The sequence below is a fragment of the Canis lupus genome, chromosome 25, assembly GCF_011100685.1.
Source record: "Canis lupus familiaris isolate Mischka breed German Shepherd chromosome 25, alternate assembly UU_Cfam_GSD_1.0, whole genome shotgun sequence".
Lineage (NCBI taxonomy): Eukaryota > Metazoa > Chordata > Mammalia > Carnivora > Canidae > Canis > Canis lupus.
Window position 1 is genome coordinate 42,297,796 of NC_049246.1, and position 20,437 is coordinate 42,318,232.

At 36.4% G+C, this 20,437-nt stretch overlaps 1 protein-coding gene across 17 annotated transcripts in view; it reads right to left on the minus strand.

Annotated features, from left to right (window-relative positions):
* Positions 1-20,437, minus strand: part of TRIP12 (thyroid hormone receptor interactor 12) — a 147,071-nt gene that overhangs the window by 38,661 nt on the left and 87,973 nt on the right. For 9 of the 17 annotated variants that reach the window (XM_038574078.1, XM_038574080.1, XM_038574077.1 and 6 more), the window contains 9 exons: positions 11,716-11,864; positions 8,578-8,613; positions 8,401-8,496; positions 7,305-7,397; positions 6,942-7,103; positions 4,757-4,825; positions 4,505-4,670; positions 1,911-2,028; positions 1,634-1,793 (listed from right to left, as the gene is read on the minus strand). In XM_038574078.1, the coding sequence (XP_038430006.1) occupies positions 1,634-1,793; positions 1,911-2,028; positions 4,505-4,670; positions 4,757-4,825; positions 6,942-7,103; positions 7,305-7,397; positions 8,401-8,496; positions 8,578-8,613; positions 11,716-11,864 (1,049 nt within the window). The remainder of the gene's footprint in view (positions 1-1,633; positions 1,794-1,910; positions 2,029-4,504; positions 4,671-4,756; positions 4,826-6,941; positions 7,104-7,304; positions 7,398-8,400; positions 8,497-8,577; positions 8,614-11,715; positions 11,865-20,437) is intronic. The other 8 variants (XM_038574084.1, XM_038574083.1, XM_038574082.1 and 5 more) reach the window with 1 other exon arrangement.

Genomic DNA, 20,437 nt, shown 5'->3' on the forward strand with positions numbered 1-20,437 from the left:
AATACTGTGGACGTGATAAAGCTCGTTCATTCAATAAATCATTTTTAGTTAAACACAAACATACACCACAGGCCCTATAAGGTCCCCGGAGACATAAATACAGATAAATTCCTGATGAAAGATCTAGACATGTAGAATCACTGACATGAAGAAGACACCATTTGTATTAAAAAGACTTTTAAGGCATTGCTGATAGAAGAAAAAAATTGTTATCCATAAAAATCTTAGTATCTAATTTGTAGGTTAAAATATTATTTACGTTATGGTTTCTTAGTAGCCCACAAAATAGTCTTTAAAGAAAATGAATTATCCTTAGGTGAAAAGGCTTTCCATTTAAATGAGGCTTTAAGATTGAAAGGGACGCAACCAAATCACCCTAGGGGGTGCATGCGTGTATAGAACATAAAGAAAATGACACACTATGATTAACACTATTTGCCTGATATAGCCAAAGAAGTGACATTCCTTTAACAGGCCAATCTATGGAATTCCTAGTTTAAATATAAGACAGGACTCCTTCAAGTGTAAGAAAATAAGCTAACAGGGAAAATAAATTAATAAGAAAATGCTAAAAAGAAGGCAGCTTAGCGTTAGAGACCACGTAAGGCAGCTTACGCACTAAGGTGGACAACACATATTAGACCTGGCACACCTCACTTCCTCCTAAAAGCTGGCTCGGGACGTGGATACTTTCCTAAGAACTTCTGATTTTATAACAGAAGTCAATGGTTTCAAAGTTGTTTTCAAAAATTCATCTTTAAAGAATGTCTCATCAAGTGTTATGCTCTAAAAAAAAAAAAAAAATCCAAATATCTCAGGTTGAAATTAGAAAATATAGTAAGACTTAAAAGTATCTCCTACATTGAAAATATTAGTAAATGATGCATAGTATTCCAAATAACACAGTGACAAGCACTTAATACAAGGCAATTTTCCTGACCTGAAAAATTTCTGAAATATTTCAATGCATATTTAATAAGGAAGCTAACAAAAATAATAAAATCACATAGAACTCACAGAAAAACCCTAAATATTTTGGTGCACCTCTTTCCCTTATATTATTCCTCTTTTTCTTATTTTGCCGAGTGCCCAAAAGAGTCACATAATTCTGAATCTTGTGTTCATTTATCCTGTCTCACTTTATGTCATTAAAATGTATCCCCATTAACATCTGGATTACATGAGGCTAGTGTGTATCAAAACTTAATCATTTAACCTAGACACTAAAGTTAATTTCCATGTTTTTGTTCTTAAAAGTGTGCTGGAAAACATCTATTTATATGTAAATCTTTGCTTATGGGAGGCATTTTATGGGTGGGAGATAGAAGGGACTTTGGAAACATATAGCCTAACTCCTCCAACGTTTCCTTTCAGAAATCAGGAAACTATGGAACAAAGAACTTAAATTACTTGCTCCAAGTCAATCAGGTAGTTAGCAGCAGAAGCAGGACTAGAACATCATGTTTTCTGACCTGAACAGAAATGAGGACCTTGTTCTCAGGAGACAAAATGAGAGAATCTTGAGTTAATTCAAAACTGAGCACATTTAAGTACACATAACCACCCTCCCAACTCCATCCCTACACCCGCTCTCCACCAAAATAGACAGATTTAAACGGTACGATGAAACTACTACCTCAATGATCCGGCTGTCAATCCTGTTATAGGGATGCCAAAGGCCACGGTCATCACGCCACTGCCAAATCGCACCGTCTGTGTTCTGCGCATTTCCCTTCTTCAGCATGGTATCAACTGCAAAAATGCCTTCTTTTGGTAAACATGGCATAAGTTCGCTGAAAACAAAGGTGCAATTATTTCATTAAGTAGCTTCCTGAACTATTAGTAAGTGACAGATCTCTAAAGTAAAATACCCGCCTGTACGCCACCGTTATTATTAGCCCAATCTTTACCAAATCAGAGATGTCAGTTCATACAGTTCTTGTGGACTTCGTGGAACAAGATCAATCTGTTCCTGACAACTTCCATTAGAGGCACCACACAGGAGAAAGTGAAGTGTTTCTGCAATGTCTGTAAAACCAACAATGGAAACCAAAAACCATGAAACTAGTCATATTACCTACTTTCTTAGAGTCAAATATATGTGAATGAAAAGTAAAAAATCTTATTTTCTTATAAAGCAATATACTGCAGAAATTAACAACCCAAATGAGCTATTAAAAAAAAAAATCCTAAAAAGAAATTTATGAAAAATTTAACCATTTTTTTCTAAAAATTCATTCAGAGTCCTAGGGGGACATTTAAACGCAAATCCACCCCAGAGACCTCAGGAATTTTTTTTTGTTTTCGGTTTTATTTGCATTTGAGGTACACAATGCTTTGTATAGTAGTGCATTCAATGTACATTTTAATCCCTGTTTCAACTATATTTGTATATTTGTCTTCAATCCAAATATACTGAAAATGGATGGCCAACATAATAAAACACAGAAATCATAAGTATCTGAACATTACCATACTGTGGTCAGGAAATAATACCTTAAAGACAAGCAAACCAACTTAGTACAAAGATCATGAATATATCCTCTACTCTACATTTCTAATCCCAGGAGACACTAGTTTATAGAGGGATTTGCATGGAAACCAGTCTGAAGCAAGAATACTGTGACATGAAGAAACTCCCATTATCCACAAGTTTAGTCACTCAAAGTACAAACAGAGCTGGGACTTTGTGGTGGCCAAGTTTCTGCTAATACCATACGTAGGCAAAATATAAGTATTTCATTGAAATGTTTTGACAGTAATCAATAAATTGTATTATCAAGGAGAATATTCACTGTTGATCTGGGAAGAAGTATGGATAATTAAATTGCTGCCCCACATAAATTTCACTGAGAGTGATTTAAAATGTTTTAAATTTCTTAAAAAAGTGCCGTTTTGCCAACTTTCCTGAGAAATGTGAATACGTGGCAATGTTACATTATAAGAACTTTCAGATCTTTTTTAAAAGAGATCAGAGGGTGACAACATGTTCCCTTTGTTACTGCTGAACAAAGAAAATATAAGTCTAGTGGCCTCCAAGTGATAAATGTATGGCAACTTTCATGGAGTATGCATGAGGTGAAACAGTCATCAAATGGAAAAAAAAAATTCAAAATGGTAAAGCAAAAAAGAAAAAAAAAAGACAGTGAACAATTTCCCAAACTGTTTTAGGGAAATGCTGTGCCACACAATAACAAGAAATAATCTGGGGATCCCTGGGTGGCGCAGCGGTTTAGCGCCTGCCTTTGGCCCAGGGCGTGATCCTGGAGACCCGGGATCCAATCCCACGTCGGGCTCCCAGTGCATGGAGCCTGCTTCTCCCTCTGCCTGTGTCTCTGCCTCTCTCTCTCTCTCTGTGACTATCATAAATAAATAAAAATTAAAAAAAAAAAAAAAAAGAAAAGAAAAGAATCTGTACTCAAATATCAGGGAATGGTGGGTTTGGCAAAATTCAAAGGGCTCTCCTAGGGACTTAATATAAGCAACATGAAATGTGACTACTCAAGACAAAGTTAAACCTTTCTCCAACTTCTCACTTTGTTCATGACACAACCTGTGCAATTTTTCCGCAATACCAAGTCTGGGAATGATTCAGTGCTTTAAGAGGAATCTTTTCAGTAAAACATCTCAACAGCATTACTTTCCTTCAAAATTCAGGGAAAATATGCTAATTTACAAGAAATGTGAGTAGATATACAATAAAGGATATGATATTAAATGAAATACTTTATCTGAGGCAGTGATACCAGAGGATTTTTTTTTTTTTGGGTCAATGAATACCATCACTGATGCCCCCATGGTGATATCCTCAGAGATTAGAATCATAAATGTGAATTTAACCCATAATTATATGCATTCAATACAAATGTGATCCATACTCCACTAGCAATAATCCTTACAGGGGTTTTCCAAAGCTGTCTTCTGACGTTAACTTGCAAAACCTAAGATATACAAGAGAAATGCAATTGCAATATAGCAGTGCAATAAAACCATATTGATGGATAAGGCTGAGATGGGCTGAGAAAATACTAAAGCAGCAAAGAGAGAGATTCTTCTGTGCAGAAATTCCTTCTCTGAGGAATAAGTTCCAAATTTCTGAGGAAGGAAAGCACTGTGGGATCAGATCAACTGCTGCAAAAACTCTAAAAGGGGCAGAAAAGACTTCCCAGAAGCAGAGACAGGCAACTACTGGTAACATAAACCTCAGAATTCTCTTAGTGAAGCATCACTACATAATTGCTATTATACAGAAGGCAATAATCTTGCATTTTTAGCCCTGGAACCACCAAGAATAAAATTTTAATATACTACATAGTTTATGAATTGTACATAGGAAGCACTACTATGGTGTCCCAATACAATATTATACACGAACAGTTTTCTGCCTTTACTACCCAGTGTCTATGCTATTAGCAAGCTCTTCTACTTTATGTTGAATCTATTAATAAATATTTTTAAATACTCGCTTATCTTGCCTGCAGTAGGATAATAAGGTAGCACTTACTTTGCTTCATAAGTTGAACAGCTAAAGTTGGACAGTTGGAACACATCAGAGAAAACATGCGAACCACCATTATAAACATCCCAGAACTTAAAATGGGTGGAGTCACTACCAAGAGTTGTTGAACATTCGTAAGCAGATCTTTGGAGGCAACCTGCTGGAGTAAATTCTTCGAAAACAGAAGAAAAAAGATACTATTACATTGTGATTCAACAACTGAACAATCTCATAATATACAAAAGATTAAATGCTTACCTCCTCATGTTGGAAGTTGTCCACTAGACGTGCAAAACAAAGGCAAGTGCTTTCAACTGACTTTTTGTCCTGTTTTTTTTTTTAATAGAAGAAATAAAGTTTATTAATATAAAATTTAACACTGTCTTACATCACTACCTTATTTTCTTACTAAACCTAAACTGCTCAAGGCTGGCTCAATTAGACGTGAGCCTTGAAAACCCAATGACTTTAAGCAAGGTACAATGAGAAAGATCATGAATTCAAAGAAAAGAGAATCATACAGAGAGAACTTCTCTCCTCTTTCAAGACCCCAATAAATAAGAACAAATATACAGAAAAGGAACAACTTTTATACTTCTGTAATTTCAATACCTAACCACAAATTATAATAAACATAAACATCACTCTAAAAAAGCATTCCCCGTAGAAATGTTTAAAACAGGCATACCCAAAAAAGTTGGAAATAGTTCAGTATACGTGTGTGAACCAGAGGTTTACTGATTATGTGAGAAACTAGGTGCCGATTTGCTGTATTCACTATACAAACAATTTAGAAATACTATTACAGTAGCCTTGTCAAGAAAAAATATGAAATACTCTTATAAGAATGGAAAGAACAATTTAACGGCTTAACAAGTGTTTTGATAGTGTTCTTTTTTTTCCTAATTGATGAGTTTCAGATACAAAAACCAGACTGGCTTGATAAAAATTTGAATAATTCTGGTATCATAAAACTTGTATACCTTCAGTATCAGCACTTAAGTCTAGAAAGAGTGCTACAAATAACATGCCCACCTATTTAATTTCTGATTCTGATTTTTTTTCCCAAAATAAGATACTGAAATCACAGCTAACTAAAGAATGTATTTCTAGCCCCAATAAGCACAGGTTATCTCAGCTTACTAATTTTTTTTTAATTTTATTTACTTAGTTGAGAGAGAGAGAGAGGGAGGGAGAAAGAAAAGAAGAAAAGAAAAGAAAGAAAAGAAAAGAAAAGAAAAGAAAAGAAAAGAAAAGAAAAGAAAAGAAAAGAAAAGAAAAGAAAAGAAAAGAAAAGAAAAAGAAAGATGGATGGAGAGTTGGGGAGCAGAGGGAAAGGGAGAAGCAGAGTCTCTGCTGAGCAAGGAGCCCGATGCAGGACCCCAAGACCTGAGCCAAAGGCAGGTGTTTGACCCACTATGTCACCTTGGGGACCCTCAGTTTACCAATTTTTTAATATTCGATAAACAAACAATGAATGGCAAGACTTATATCTTGATCATCTTAGAAGCCAAACATTTTAGAGTGACTCAGTCTTTCTCTCTCTTACGTAAATTCCCTACTTAACATATTCAGAACCAAATTTTCCAAAGATTTTAAACACACTTTGAAAACGGTTACTTAAAGTCTGATTTCTAGAGGTGCCTGGGTGGCTCAATTGGTTAAACACCCAACTCTTGATCTAAGCTCAGGTCATGATCTAAGAGTCAGGAGATAAGGCACTGTGTCAGGGCTCCTGCTCACCATGGAGTCTGCTTGAGATTCTCTCTCGGCCTCTGCCCTTCCCACTGCTCACGCTCAAGCTCTCTCTCTTTCTCTCAAAATAAGTAAAATTGTTAAGAGTCCGATTTCTAAAAATCTTTTTAGCAATAATATTTTAAAACATAAAAGAAAATTCAACTTCTCTACTACAATGAGGCTTAACTCATTGTCCTCCACACCAGCATCTGGGAGCCCTGCTTCTTGTTCTTTGAAATCACCAAGTCTGCCAATTCTATCTCCTAAATAACTGCTCCTGCTTTTCACCCTCAGCCAGCCACATTCTGCATAGTGTCATCTCACCTTGGATCTTGACCCATATCTTCCTAGTCTTTCCTGCAGAACCCAATGCCCTTTAGGAGAGATGATCTCTCCGAAAGAAAACTCTGATCGTTATCACATAGTAAACACTCAATGTTTGCAGAAATAGCAAACTCGACCCCTTAAAGTCAAAATAGATGAAGATAATCAAACATATGAAATGCTTTCATTGGGTAAATCCATCAAAGTATATAAAATAACCTAATATGATATATGACTAGAAAAGACAGAGGAAAAAAAACATGGATCAGAGTATTTCCAATTTATATATCCATTTGGAAGATTTAAAGCCCTAGATGAAACTGGAATTTTAGAAACCACAGTAAAAATCTTTGATGGCATATTTAATAGGTTCATGTTTTACCTGATGGGTTAGCCTTTGGGTAAGCAACGGGAGGGAATCTGCCACAAAATGAAATTCATCTGGCGTGATACTCTGGCAGCAATTGGCTGCAATTGCTAGTGCATTTCTTTGGGCATTTATGCTGAAGAATTCTAGATACAGCAAGCAGTCTGCCAAACCACCCTAAAATATAGGAAACTGTTAAAGTGAAGAAATACCCTCTAACAACAATTAAAAAAAAAAAAAAAAAGTACTACAAAATCGAGCACATCACTTTGGAAACACCATGTATACCTTACAGAGATTGCAATCTAGGAGCTAGCACAAATGTGGATCTAAAATCCAACTTGAAATGAAATATAGCCCTTAGGTAGCCACACTTACCGCCTGTAGAATGGCTTTACTGTGTCTGCGTGATAACATCTCCAAGGCAGTCAGGGCCTGCTCTGCGACATCAATACACTGAATAACTTGCAGCTGGGAACATAAAAATAGGTAACTTAAGGCCATCATTCAAGTGCTTTTCCAGGCGCTTATCTTCTACATGAATAAACACAGTATTTTCTCTAATTTCCATCCATCTATACATTGCCTCAAACATGAAACCCACCATAGGAAACTAGTGATTTATGAGCTTAAGCTGTAATGGTCAATATAGTTTCGTTCCAACTACTTTGCTCGGTTTTAAGACACAGAAAATAGGTGTTATATAGAGAATGAACAAATCCAATTAGGTAACTTTCAATCTTTGTAATAAATGGGTTGTTTTGGGATCCCTGGGTGGCGCAGTGGTTTGGCGCCTTTGGCCCAGGGCGCGATCCTGGAGACCGGGGATCGAATCCCACATCGGGCTCCCGGTGCATGGAGCCTGCTTCTCCCTCTGCCTGTGTCTCTGCCTCTCTCTCTCTGTGTGTGTGACTATCATAAATAAATAAAAATTAAAAAAATAAAAAAATAAAAAAATAAATGGGTTGTTTTATACTTTATACTATATTCCAAAGTTATTGGATAATGCAAGTTTTATTATGCATTTAAGAAAAATGGCCTTTAAAAACACACCAAAAACACGACCTACCATAGACCATATGAAAAAATTTCCTTTCTCCACTGACTCACGTTATGACCTTAAGCAAAGTACTTTGTCTCAGCCTTCTCAGCTGTAAAATGGGTATAAACTGCTATCAACCTCACTGGGATACTTTCTAGAAATGAAATTATTTTAATCAAGTGCTTTAAGTTCTTCTCTGATTTTATATTCATGTGGTTAAATGTTGTTAAAAATTATAAAACTGAAATGACAAAATTATTTTTCTGGAATCTTGGCTTAAAAACCATAATTTGACTAGATAACAGATCTTTAAAAGTCTTTTAAGTTGGCCTTACAATTCAATGTACTACTTTAGATTTCAGAAGTCAAAGAGTCCTCAACTTGATTCCCCTATGCCCATTTTTCAAACAAGCTGAGCAAAAGCAGAATTACCTTTTCTAAAAAGACAGGAATTGCATCTACTACAACAGCAGATGACCGAGGAAGTGCTTCCATCATATATGTTAAGGCTCGACAAGCATGGTTCATCTAAAAAACAAGATAGCACTTTTACTCAGTAAGAACCCACTTTAAATTTGGGGCATTTAAAAAAATACACGATATACTTACAATATCGAAATTATGCTCCATCTGCAGTAATGTTATCTGTTTAAAAAGGAAAAAAAAAAGATGATTACGAACTATTAGAAGTGATCTCCATTCTAAGCAAAAAGTCTTGGAGGAATGGTTTCTTCCTCTACATCAAGTGAAATGGCAAGTATTAATCAGAACCTTACTCATATGAAAATAAAATCAAGATAAAACCTAGCATACATACACAAGAAATGATAATATTAAGTATGGCATGATGCACAGACTATAGCTCTGACTTGGGAACTTTGCTAGATAATCATCACCTCTCATCATCCAGGTCAGAAAATGAACCTTCCTGTTGCTTATACCAATTGTTCTGGTACTTCCAAGCCCCCTATCACATGCCTGTTAACAGGCATCGATAATACTTCGTACCTAAAACAAACAGACCAGCCATACATTGGCATTTGTTAACAACTGTCAGTACAGATTCAAGTACCATTGTTTCAACTCCTGTGAATAAGCTTCTCTACAATGAGCTAAACACCATTTAACTCAGCTATAAAGGTCTAAAGCACAATACTGATCACTTCAGAAACTAATTATGCACTAATTGAAACCCAAATTAACATTATTCTATAAATGCATGAGTGAGTCTAAATATCTGATTTATTTTAGTTTCTCTTGTGGACAAGACCTTAAGCAGATTTCAGCCATGTTTTTCAAAGGCAGAAATGCAAAACTGCTACAGGTATATATGTACTCCACTCTCCTGAAGCAGCCAAAGCTACTCAAGAAATTTCCTATTTGGAGAAGCAATCATTCACTATCTTCTAGTTCAATGGAAAATTTTAAATGCACTGAATTTAAGCTATAATGTACCCTTCAAATAAATGCATCTAATAACAAAAGGCATATATTCAAATATTCATTTGAATTATTCATTCATTACTCATTTAAAGGGAGTGCCTTCAAGCTCTGAATTATGCTGGGTAAAGTATATCTACATACTAGAAGTCCTGATCATTTTTTGTTGTTGTTAACACATACACACACGCGCGCACATGCTCTGTCATTTGAGGTTCAATGGAACTCAAATCACCTACAACCTATCATTTGAAATAACTACTGTAGACTGAAAGGGGTTGTCATGTTAACAGGAAAAGTAAAAAGTTCTCCAATTCTTAAGACAAAATGAACCTTCTAAGACCATGTTTGGGAAGAACTGCTATAATAAGATTCCTTATCGAGGAGCCTCAGTGCCCATCGAATGATGAGTGGATAAAGAAGATGTGGTTTATGTATACGATGGAATATTACTCAGCCATTAGAAATGACAAATACCCACCATTTGCTTCAACGTGGATGGAACTGGAGGGTATTATGCTGAGTGAAATAAGTCAATCGGAGAAGGACAAACATTATATGTTCTCATTCATTTGGGGAATATAAATAATAGTGAAAGGGAATAGAAGGGAAGGGAGAAGAAATGTGTGGGAAATATCAGAAAGGGAGACAGAACATAAAGACTCCTAACTCTGGGAAATGAACTAGGGGTGGTGGAAGGGGAGGAGGGCGGGGGGTGGGGGAGAATGGGTGACGGGCACTGAGAGGGGGGGCACTTGACGGGATGAGCACTGGGTGTTATTCTGTATGTTGGCAAATTGAACACCAATAAAAAATAAATTTATTATTTAAAAAAAAAGATTCCTTATCAACAAAAAAGACTGCTCACCCAAGTGAATGCTGATGGATGGGTATATAGTCATAATATTCAATTCTGATAAAAGATAAATCTGGCCAATTCATTAACAACAGTCAGTATTAATGCCAGGAGCTGCCTTATGCAGGTCTATTAGGTACTTAAATCTAATCAACAGCCAGCAAATTAAACAAATTAGATTATGTGTAAACATTTGTGCTTAGATTTAATAGCATCTTTACTCAACTAATAAAAACTGCATTTTAGATAGTACAAACCAAGTTCTTTGTTATTGTTTAATAAACAATAACACAAGAACAACAACACTAGATGGTTTAATTCACAATACAAAACCAGTTACGTGGGTAAGGAGTAGGGTGTGAATATTAACATAGGCAAAATGTAAAAATACAACAACAAATACCACTTTCATGAAAAGTTTGGAAAGCAACATGCCAGTCCTTATTAGAGTGGAACTGGTAATATTTCTGGCATGGCAAAAAGTGGAAAATCTGACACATCCTTTCTCATCCCCAGCCACAGCTGAGCCATCCAGTAGGAACAGACAAAATAAAGACTGTGCCACCTTGTGTTTCAACGAGCTTCGGTCAACTGTCTCCACAATTTGATAATGGGATCAAATAAAACAATATGATGTATCAAACATATTTTTGTCAACTTTATTTAATACAAAGACTTAATGTGATATTTGTTTTAAATTTCCAAGGTAAAATATGCAGTGAGTATATTCATGATGTTTATTCTAATCTTTCGTTGGAATTTCATTCAGACTTAAATCTTAATTTTCAATTATAGCCAATTTCTTGAACTAAGAAAACTACCAAGCTGCTATTTAAGACTTATTGTGCTCAGGGGCCTACATTTAAGAGTGGCAATTTCTCCTCCCGTTGTTTTCCCATTAAAAAGCTTAAGCAAGCAATCAGGATGTTAATAAATTCTAAACATCAACTCACAACTGTTTTGAAAAATCACTAAAAGGGTCTTTTGTTGTTGTTTCTTTATTTTTGCTTAACATAAAACCTAAGCTGGAAGGATTCATGTGGTATTCTGGCTTGAATGCTCTGCCATTGCACACAATTACCAAACACAAAACCTTTGTAGCCCACAAAGCCAATCTACAAGTGAGAGCTGATTATTGCCCATTTATCACCAGTTTAAAAGAGAAGGCATGTAAATTTTGGCATAGTAAGTTAGGTATTACCTGATGGGGCAAAAACTTTTAAGTTTAAAACACATCACTTTAAATATCAAGAGGCAGTAGTTAAGAAAGTTTATGAATTCATTATTAGCAATCATTGACAAGACTGAATTCATTATTAGCAAGATTGACAAGCATGAAGTAAAAGCACAAAGCCACGTTCTACTTATCTCAGTTTTAACCGTATAAATAGTAATCATGCTTTCAGCAACATTCAGAGAACTGAGGTAAAATGAGGTGGAAACTCTCTTACCAAAGCTGGAACGACACTCTTGACCGGAAACCCTCCCAGCGTCTCCTCATTTCCCATAACCAATAACTGACACATTTCAATAACTGCCTGGAGTTGCTGGCTTTCATCACTTGCTTGTAGTCCTTGCAGAAGCTGCTGGGCCTTAGAGCCTTTGGGGGTGGGGGAGGCAGAGAAAGAAACGTTACTTTTAAACACTTAAGGAAATTATTACTCAGTTTAAGGTGTGACTCTACATGCTAGCTGGCTGCTTGTGTTTCAATCTCAGTGAAAGGCTAGGTCTATACCAGGGTTAAGACAGGCTGCTGATAATTCAAGACCAAATAAAATTGGTTGGATTTATCCTCCCTTAAAGGGTCTCACAGTATATACAGATTTTTGTCTTTTTTCTTTTAAAATGAGACAAGCTGATTGGCTCATATAAGCTAAAAGAAAAAAAAATATCCGTAAGACTAATAGGAATTATTACCTTTGACAGAGTTACTTTTATTATGACTGAGCAAAACTTTGCTGCAGTAATATAACCTGTTCAACAGTGAGGCCCAGTCTTCAAAGGAAATCCACATACCCTTGAAGACCTGCTCAGAATAAATGGAATCCTAACAGTGGAAGGGCAAGAAAAATAAAAACCAATACAGCAATGTACCTAACAAAAAAGAAAGGAGAAGATGAAGTATTTCTAAAAACAGCAAAAGACTGGCCTTTTCACAATCTCTCATTCCCTGTGCAGATGCTGCTCTCAGAATATGAGACAGCACTTCCACTTTTTTAAGGCTCAAATTTGTTGCCCGAACAACTAAAAAACATTAAGATTCAACTCCAACAGGGAAGACTGCTGTCAGTGATCTGGATAAAACACTCCAAATTAAGGCCATAAACGTGTTTCAAATTTTCATGAACACCTTCCTACTTGAAGCCATGATCAACTCAATTAATGCTTACCAAATTACAGCTGATGCTACTTTCAAGTCCTTTTTCTTCCTACACCTTTTTAGGCTGTGTATGGGATTTTTCCACTCCCATGTCCTTAACTACTGAAACACCTTAGAAATGCCACACATTTAGGAACTGCCAATGAATGTGGAATTCATATGAAAACCAAAGGTTTTTTTTTTTTTTTTTTTTTCAATTAAGTAAGAGTCATCTTCCTGGATGGCACAGCTTTCCAAAGAGACACATAGTGATTCTTACAAGATTTATTTTTTCTGTTATTTAAGACTGTGGCTAATGAATTGCCTGACTACTACCACCTACCTACCTTTATCATAACCAAGAGTCAATCCAAAAATATACTTCAAGAAAATCAAGTTCAGATGGTTACCATCTTTAAAATTTTTCAAACTAATAGCAGTTCCACTTAAAGCAGGCTTATCATTCTTGTGTTGAAATGTGAAAGGCAAAAAGAAAGGGAAAGTAAACTGAACACAAACAATCCTCAGTTGCTTCTATATTTGCTTTTAAAGAATGAAATAGTTCATATATTCTATTAGTACAACCACCTAAGAAAGGAAAAACTGACAAATGCAACTGGATATTTATAAACACTGAGGCTGGCAATTTTAGGACACAGATCATGTCAGCATGATCAAAATCATCATCACCACTGAACCTTTGAGATGTTCCTAAAGAGATCTTAAACCAAACTGAAAATGACAATAAAAAGCTAAAGCCATAATTTACACTCTGATTACTTTTGGTTCTAAAACCACTTTGTACTCTTAAAGACTACTAAGGAGCCCCAAAAGCACCTTTGCCTATAGGGTTTCTATTTACTTATATTTATAAATGTGTCTGGGACTAAGAGAAAAACTTTAAATACTTGATTAATTCACCACATATTAATATAAATAAAATTTTTGTGAAAAATCACTATATTTTTTAAAACAAAAAATTTCTGGGATGCCTAGGTGGTTCATTTGATTAAGCATGTGCCTTTGGCTCAGGTCATGACCCCAAGGTCCTGAGACCTAGCCCCACAGAGGGCTCTTTGCTCAGGAGGGAACCTGCTTCTCCCCCTGATTGTGCACTCTCAATCTCACTCTGACAAATAACCTTAAAAAAAAAAAAAAAAAAAAAACCCTCAGAGATGAAAAGCGCTGTAATTTTATTGTTGTTGCAAGTCGTTTAAATGTCAGGCTTTATTAAAGAAAAACAGCAGTATGACCACCTCTGGATCTACTCCCAATCTACAGCAACATTATTTGAGATGAAGAACTTGGAAAACACTGACCCCGCTTTTTCACAAGGACTATTAAAAAGACATACTTACTGGTAAAGACAATAAAGTTAGTAACTTTGTTTATCAAGGGCATCCTTATGTAAAAATGAAATTATTTTTACTAGGAGCATTTATTTAGCACTGAAGAAAGAATACAATGACTACTACTACAGTTTGGAACCACTGCTTTGATTCTTTCAAAAAAGTAACAACAGTTTTACCCACCACAGCTTTTGCAACATCAACAAAGTTCAAACATCAACAATGTAGAAAATGAAAAACCTTAGCATTTACCACTATAGTTTTGACCAATGGATTCAAAGTTAGGGTTTCAGGAACCCCAGAGAAGCCACAGACCACACTTTGAGAACCACTATCACAGATCAAGGGTTGATAGGCAAACATTTTCTATAAAGAACCAGAGAGTAAATATTTTGGGCTTTGCAAGCCATAGGGTCTCTGTTGTGACTATTTAAACCTACTACAAAAGCAGAAGACAGTAAATACATAAACAGGCATGGCTGTATTCCAATAAAACTTTATTTGTAAACACTACAATTTGATTTCATTTAACTTTCACATCTCAAAATTTTTTTTCAGCCTTTTAAGAAATATAAAAATCATTTTTAGTTCACAGGCTCTATAAAATGAACCAACTGGCCCTTGGGCAGGAGTTTGCCAACTGCTGATATGAATAGGAGAGAAAAACCACAGCACTTTAGAGAGTCATAGGAAGCTGATTTTTCTGATTGAATTGGTCCCACCAGACATTGGCCCAGTTCTGGAGCTGTGAAAAAGGCTGGCACTGAATCATAAGTTTTGATAAAACAGAACAAAACCTTACACAGTTTTGTGGTACTCAGAAGACAAAGTCCCTACAGAGGGAGGAGGCCCGCCTCAAACACACACAGCAAGTGGGTTCTAACCCAAGACATCTGTGACATTTTCAAACTGCATAATGAATACAGTCCAAGTAGACAGAGACTTGCAAGGTCCTCAATCAAAACCCTAGGAGGATCACAACATAAAAACAGGGATGAGCCAGAGGTCAAATGAGTCACACAAAACTTGCAATTGTGATCAAAACAAGCTAACCCCTAACTAGAACAAACTGATCAGCTTCTAACTCTTTATGTTTTAATACAAAAAAAGGGGAAACAACTTTACAGTAGAAAATATTATTTAGGGTCTCTTCAGGTTCTTTTATACAAAATGTCTATGACACAACAACAACCAGATATATGAAAAATGTGACTAATGTAAGAAAGGGGCGCCTAGGTGGCTCAGTTGCTTAAGTGTCTGTCTCTTGCTATCAGCTCAGGTTATGATCTCAGCATTGTGAGATCAAGCCCCTTGCCCTGTTCCACACTCAGGAGTCGGCTTGAGGATTTCTCTCCCTCTCCCTCTGCCCCCACCCCCATCTGCATGCATGCTGTCTCTAAAGTAAACCATCTTAGGAAAAAAGAGACAGAGAGAGAGAAATAGAAGCAGACCAACACCATTAGAATTAGAAAACTATTTTATAACCATGATTAATACACTACAAATATAACCAAAGATGGACAAAATGGGTAAGTATGTAAAAAATTTCATCAGAAAACTGGAATCCAAAAGACAAATTAAGTAACTCTCCAGAACTAGAAAAACGTATCTGAAATTAAGACCTCATTGGTGGATTTACCAAGAGACTGAAGATGACAGCAGAAAAAAGAATTAGTAAAAGCTGAAAAACTGACCAAAGTTCTCAAAATAGACGCCCCCCCCCCAAAAAAAAAAACCAGCCAGAGAAATAATCTGGATGAAGCCCAAAGTTTGAACATGTATGACCTTGATACTCCCAGAGGGAAAGGAAGAATATTTGAAGAGCTAAGGAGAAAAGAGAACACTTCATGAGATAATGGCCAAGAATTTCCCAAAACTGATTGAAGGTATCAAACTCACAGACTCAAATAGTCAGTGAAACCTAAGCAAATGAAAAAATAAAAAGTCATTAGGCCTAATATTAAATTAATTAAAAATAATAATTTGAAAAAGCAAAATTTTTTGCGAGAAAGCTATGAAAGAGTTTCCACAATGCATGCAGAGCAGAGCCCGATGCAGGGCTCCATCTCATGACCCTGAGATCATGACCTGAGCCGAAATCAAGAGTCGGACACTTAACCAACTGAGCCACCCACACACCCCCAAAAAGCAAATCTTAAAAGAAGCCAGGGGAAAAAAGACATTGCCTTGAAAAGGCACCAATACGACTTTTAAACAGCAACTATGGAAACCAGAAGACATTACAAAAAGCTAAATGAGAATTTTATATTGTGGAGAAAATATCTTTTCGAAATTAAGGCAAATCAAGGACTTCTCAAAAGCAGAAAAAAAACCATTACTATCATTCATTCACCACATAAAAAAAGTTCTTCAGACTGAAGGGGAAACAACTCTATAATTAGAAGAGAAAAACTGCAGAAGGAATTAAAGAGCAATGAAAATGGGATGTGTATGTGGGCAAAGGAATATGGATGATCTAAACCAACAATTAGGTCTTATTGTGTGTATAACACGTGTATAAGTAAAACAAATTAAAACAATAGCAAAAAGGATGACAGGAGCGAAGCTGTTGTACAGTTCTTACACTGGTTAGGATGTTATAAAGTACTGATATAGTAGGCTATAATAAACCACGGACATGCATTAAGATCTCTACAGTAACTACTAAAAGAAGTCTACAGGGATATAGAACCAAAAAGTTAGCAAAAGAAAAAAATAATACCATAATGTCTGTTACATATGAGTAGAAGAAATACAAGATGGTACAATTCCAAAAGAGAATAACTTACAACAATCTATCCTAAAGATAAAACTAGAAAAAATATGAAAAGCTTTGTTTTACTGCAGCATAACCAAGACTGGAAATAACCTGAATGTCCAATAGGGACATGCTAAATAAACTGTGCATCCCTGCAGTGGAGCACTATGGCAGCTTTACAAAAGGAATATGGAATCTCCTCTCTGTCTCTATGCAGCAGCTATAGAAAGTGAACACCAAGATACCATTTAAAGGCATCCTAAACTGTATAAAGTTTACTACTCTGCTCTTAAAAAGGCAGTGTGTGTGGAATATATATGAATTTGTTTTTGTTCTCTTACGTAAATAACAGAGTAATAAGCCATAAAATTAACAATGGTTATTTGTGTGAGAGGAGGGAGCACAGGGTAAAGGGAACAGCAAAAGAAGAGAAGACTTCTCTAAATATATCTTATTTGCAGATTTGACTTTTTTAAACCATGTAAACACCCCATAAGAATAAGATTGAAGCTAAAATGTAAAAGCAATTTCTCTAAATTAAAACCAAATCAAGCAAATGAACCAAACCAACTCAGCAGCCTGAATAAAGAGAATCATTTAAAAGGACTTTATTTTTTTCCTTTTGATTTTATTTATTTATTTGAAAGAGAGAAAGAGTACACAAGCCAAAGAAGAGGCAAAGGAAGAGGGAGAAGCAAACTTCCCACTGAGCAGGGAGCCTGAGGCAGCGCTTGATCCCAGGACCCTGGGATCCTGACCTGAGCTGAAGGCGAATGCTTAACTGACTGAGCCACCCAGGTGTTCCTCAAATACTTTAAAACACAAAAACATGACCACAAAATAAGTCCCCCAAAACATCAACAAAAACTGTTGAAAACTTAACTCTCAGTAGCATTACTTTGAAAGCTGGAATTTTATATTGTAAGAGAAAGCAAGTAAGTGACTATGTTATTATCATTGGAAAGTGGAATTTTGGCACGGGAGAAAGAAGACACAAGATAAAGGTAAATAAAAACCTTGCAGCCCTCAATTTGAAATGGCATTAAAAGTCAGAACTCATGACTTTTATTCTTAAAGATAAAATACAAGTATTCTCTAAGTTTGTTCATTACAAATGTCTAATAACAATGATCACCTTAGGGGTAGCTCAGTCAGTTAAACATCCAGGCTCTCGGTTTCAACTCAGGTCATGATCTCACAGTTGTGGGACTGAGTCCCACACCTGGCTCTGCTCTTAATGCAGAGTCGGCTTCAGAGACTTTAGATTCTTTCTCCCTCTGTTCCTGCTCTCCCCTCCTCCTCAAATAAATAAATAAAATCTAAATAATAGTCATAATCCCAGTAGCAATGGGTACACCTAGACCCTAGACTATGGGCTCTAAATTTTATTTTGTATGAAAGAAATCAGGATGTTCTCTGAGAAAAATCCCAAAGTGGGGTGTTTGAGCCTGGTATCTCAGAAAGAGAGGAAGTTCTCAAAAGCTACTGGGATCATGGGCATCTGGGTGGCTCAGTTGGCTGAGCGTCTAATTCAGCTCAAGTCTTGGTTCCAGGGTAGGAAGTCTGCTTCTCCCTCTTCCTCAGCCCCTCCTCCAGCTCGTGCTCTCTGTCTCTCCCTCACTCTCTTCCTCAAATAAATAAATAACATCTTTAAAAAAAAAAACTACTGGGGGTTATAAGAAAGATTCAAAAGACAACCCCAAAAAGATGCCATCATCCAATGATATGACAATTTAATCATCAACAATCACTGAAATGTCTGAAGATTTGTCTCCAATTGACAGTGATATTTAAAAACAATAATGAGGGGATCCCTGGGTGGCTCAGCAGTTTAGCGCCTGCCTTTGGCCCAGGGCGCGATCCTGGAGTCCCAAGATCGAGTCCCCAATTGGGCTCCCGGTATGGAGCCTGCTTCTCCCTCTGCCTGTGTCTCTGCCTCTATCATGAATAAATAAAAAAAAAATTTAAAAATCTTTAAAAAATAAAAACAATAATGGCCCTTTGGAGGATACAAAAACCAACTAAATTTTCCAAACTGGTAAGTAATGGTTCGAAGAAATACCAGTTATTTTCCTGTGTAACAAAACAGAAGGGAGATATTCTTAAATTTATTTCTACTAAATTACTGCTTTCATTTCTAACAAATGAAGGCTGGTCATTAGATGTGAAATACTGTCATTTCATAATCCCTGTCATTTAGGCACTGAGTTTTGATGGCTTACGAGATCATTAGACTTTATGCATTTCCTAGGATTAGAACACATTACCACTTTTGCTTAGTCTTTCCTCATCAAGGGAATAAAGAATCAAACTTGAATCCGAAAAAGCTCCAAGATCTAACCACCAGTTTATAAAGAAGTACATTTATGACATTTGAGAGAAGGAAACTTGACACTATTGTACAGCTATTATTAAAGAAATTACTAGTGTACTTTTCAGGTATGATAATGGTAAGGGGGGGGGAGTTGTGTTTTAAACGGGCATTATTTTCAGCTACATGATGAAATGTTTATAGATAATATTACATAATCTCTGAGATTCATTTCCAGTGGTGGGAGGACGGATGCAGATTAAGGGTAAAGAGACAAAGAATGGCCATGCAGTAGGCATCACTGATCTGGGGTCCAGGCATGGTGGGTATAACACCGTTTTCTACTCTGGTTCTAGTCTGTATGGGTTCATATTGATTTCATGTGCAATGGTCAACCCTCCATATGAATATTTTTTTTTTCAAGATTTATATATTTATTTATTCATTCTGAGAGAGAGGGAGAGAGGTAGAGAGAGAAGCAGGCTCCATGCAGGGAGCCCGACGTGGGACTCGATCCCGGGTCTCCAGGATCACGCCCTGGGCTGCAGGTGGTGCTAAACCGCTGTGCCACTGGGGCTGCCCCTCCATATGAATATTTTAATGTCAATAGTCTTAACAAGTTTTCTTCACAGCCTTAACCAAGAAATAAAGAAATGGTAAAATAGAATCTCTCTCAAGACACCCCCCCCCAAAAAAAAACTTAAAGAAACATTAACTGATAGCAATGTATAGATCCTATTTTATTTTGATCCTGATTCAAATAAGTGAAAATTTTAAATGGATTTAGCTCGAGAGGCCTAGAACATTTGCACTTCAGACAGACACCTAAAAAAATAAATAAGCAGACACCTAGTAAAAGTAAGGATCCCTCTTAATATAACCACAGTACTGTCTAAAATTTTTGGTCCTTATATTTACAAATACAATGACATGCAAATGAAATGATGCCTAAGACTGCCTTAAAAATAATCTTGGGGAAAAAAATAATAATCTTGGGAGTGGAGTAAGTGAGGATATAACTGAAACATCAGCTGCTTTGGGTTGATAATTGTGGATGGGTTCATGGAGGTTATTACTCTACTACTCTCTCAACTTCTGCATATATTTAATCTTTTTCATAATATGTATCATGTCATTCCCTGTTCTTAAGTCCTTCCATGGTTCCTGAGTACAGTTATTGGGTTAAACCCCACACTTGTGGGCAGCCCAGGTGGCTCAGCGGTTTAGCGCCACCTTCGGCCCAGGGACTGATCTCGGGCACCCGGGATTGAGTCACGTCGGGCTCCCTGCATGGAGCCTGCTTCTCCCTCTGCCTGTGTCTCTGCCTCTCTCTCTCTCTCAGTGTCTCTCATGAATAAAATAAAACCTTTAAAAAAAATAAACCCCCGCTTGCTGC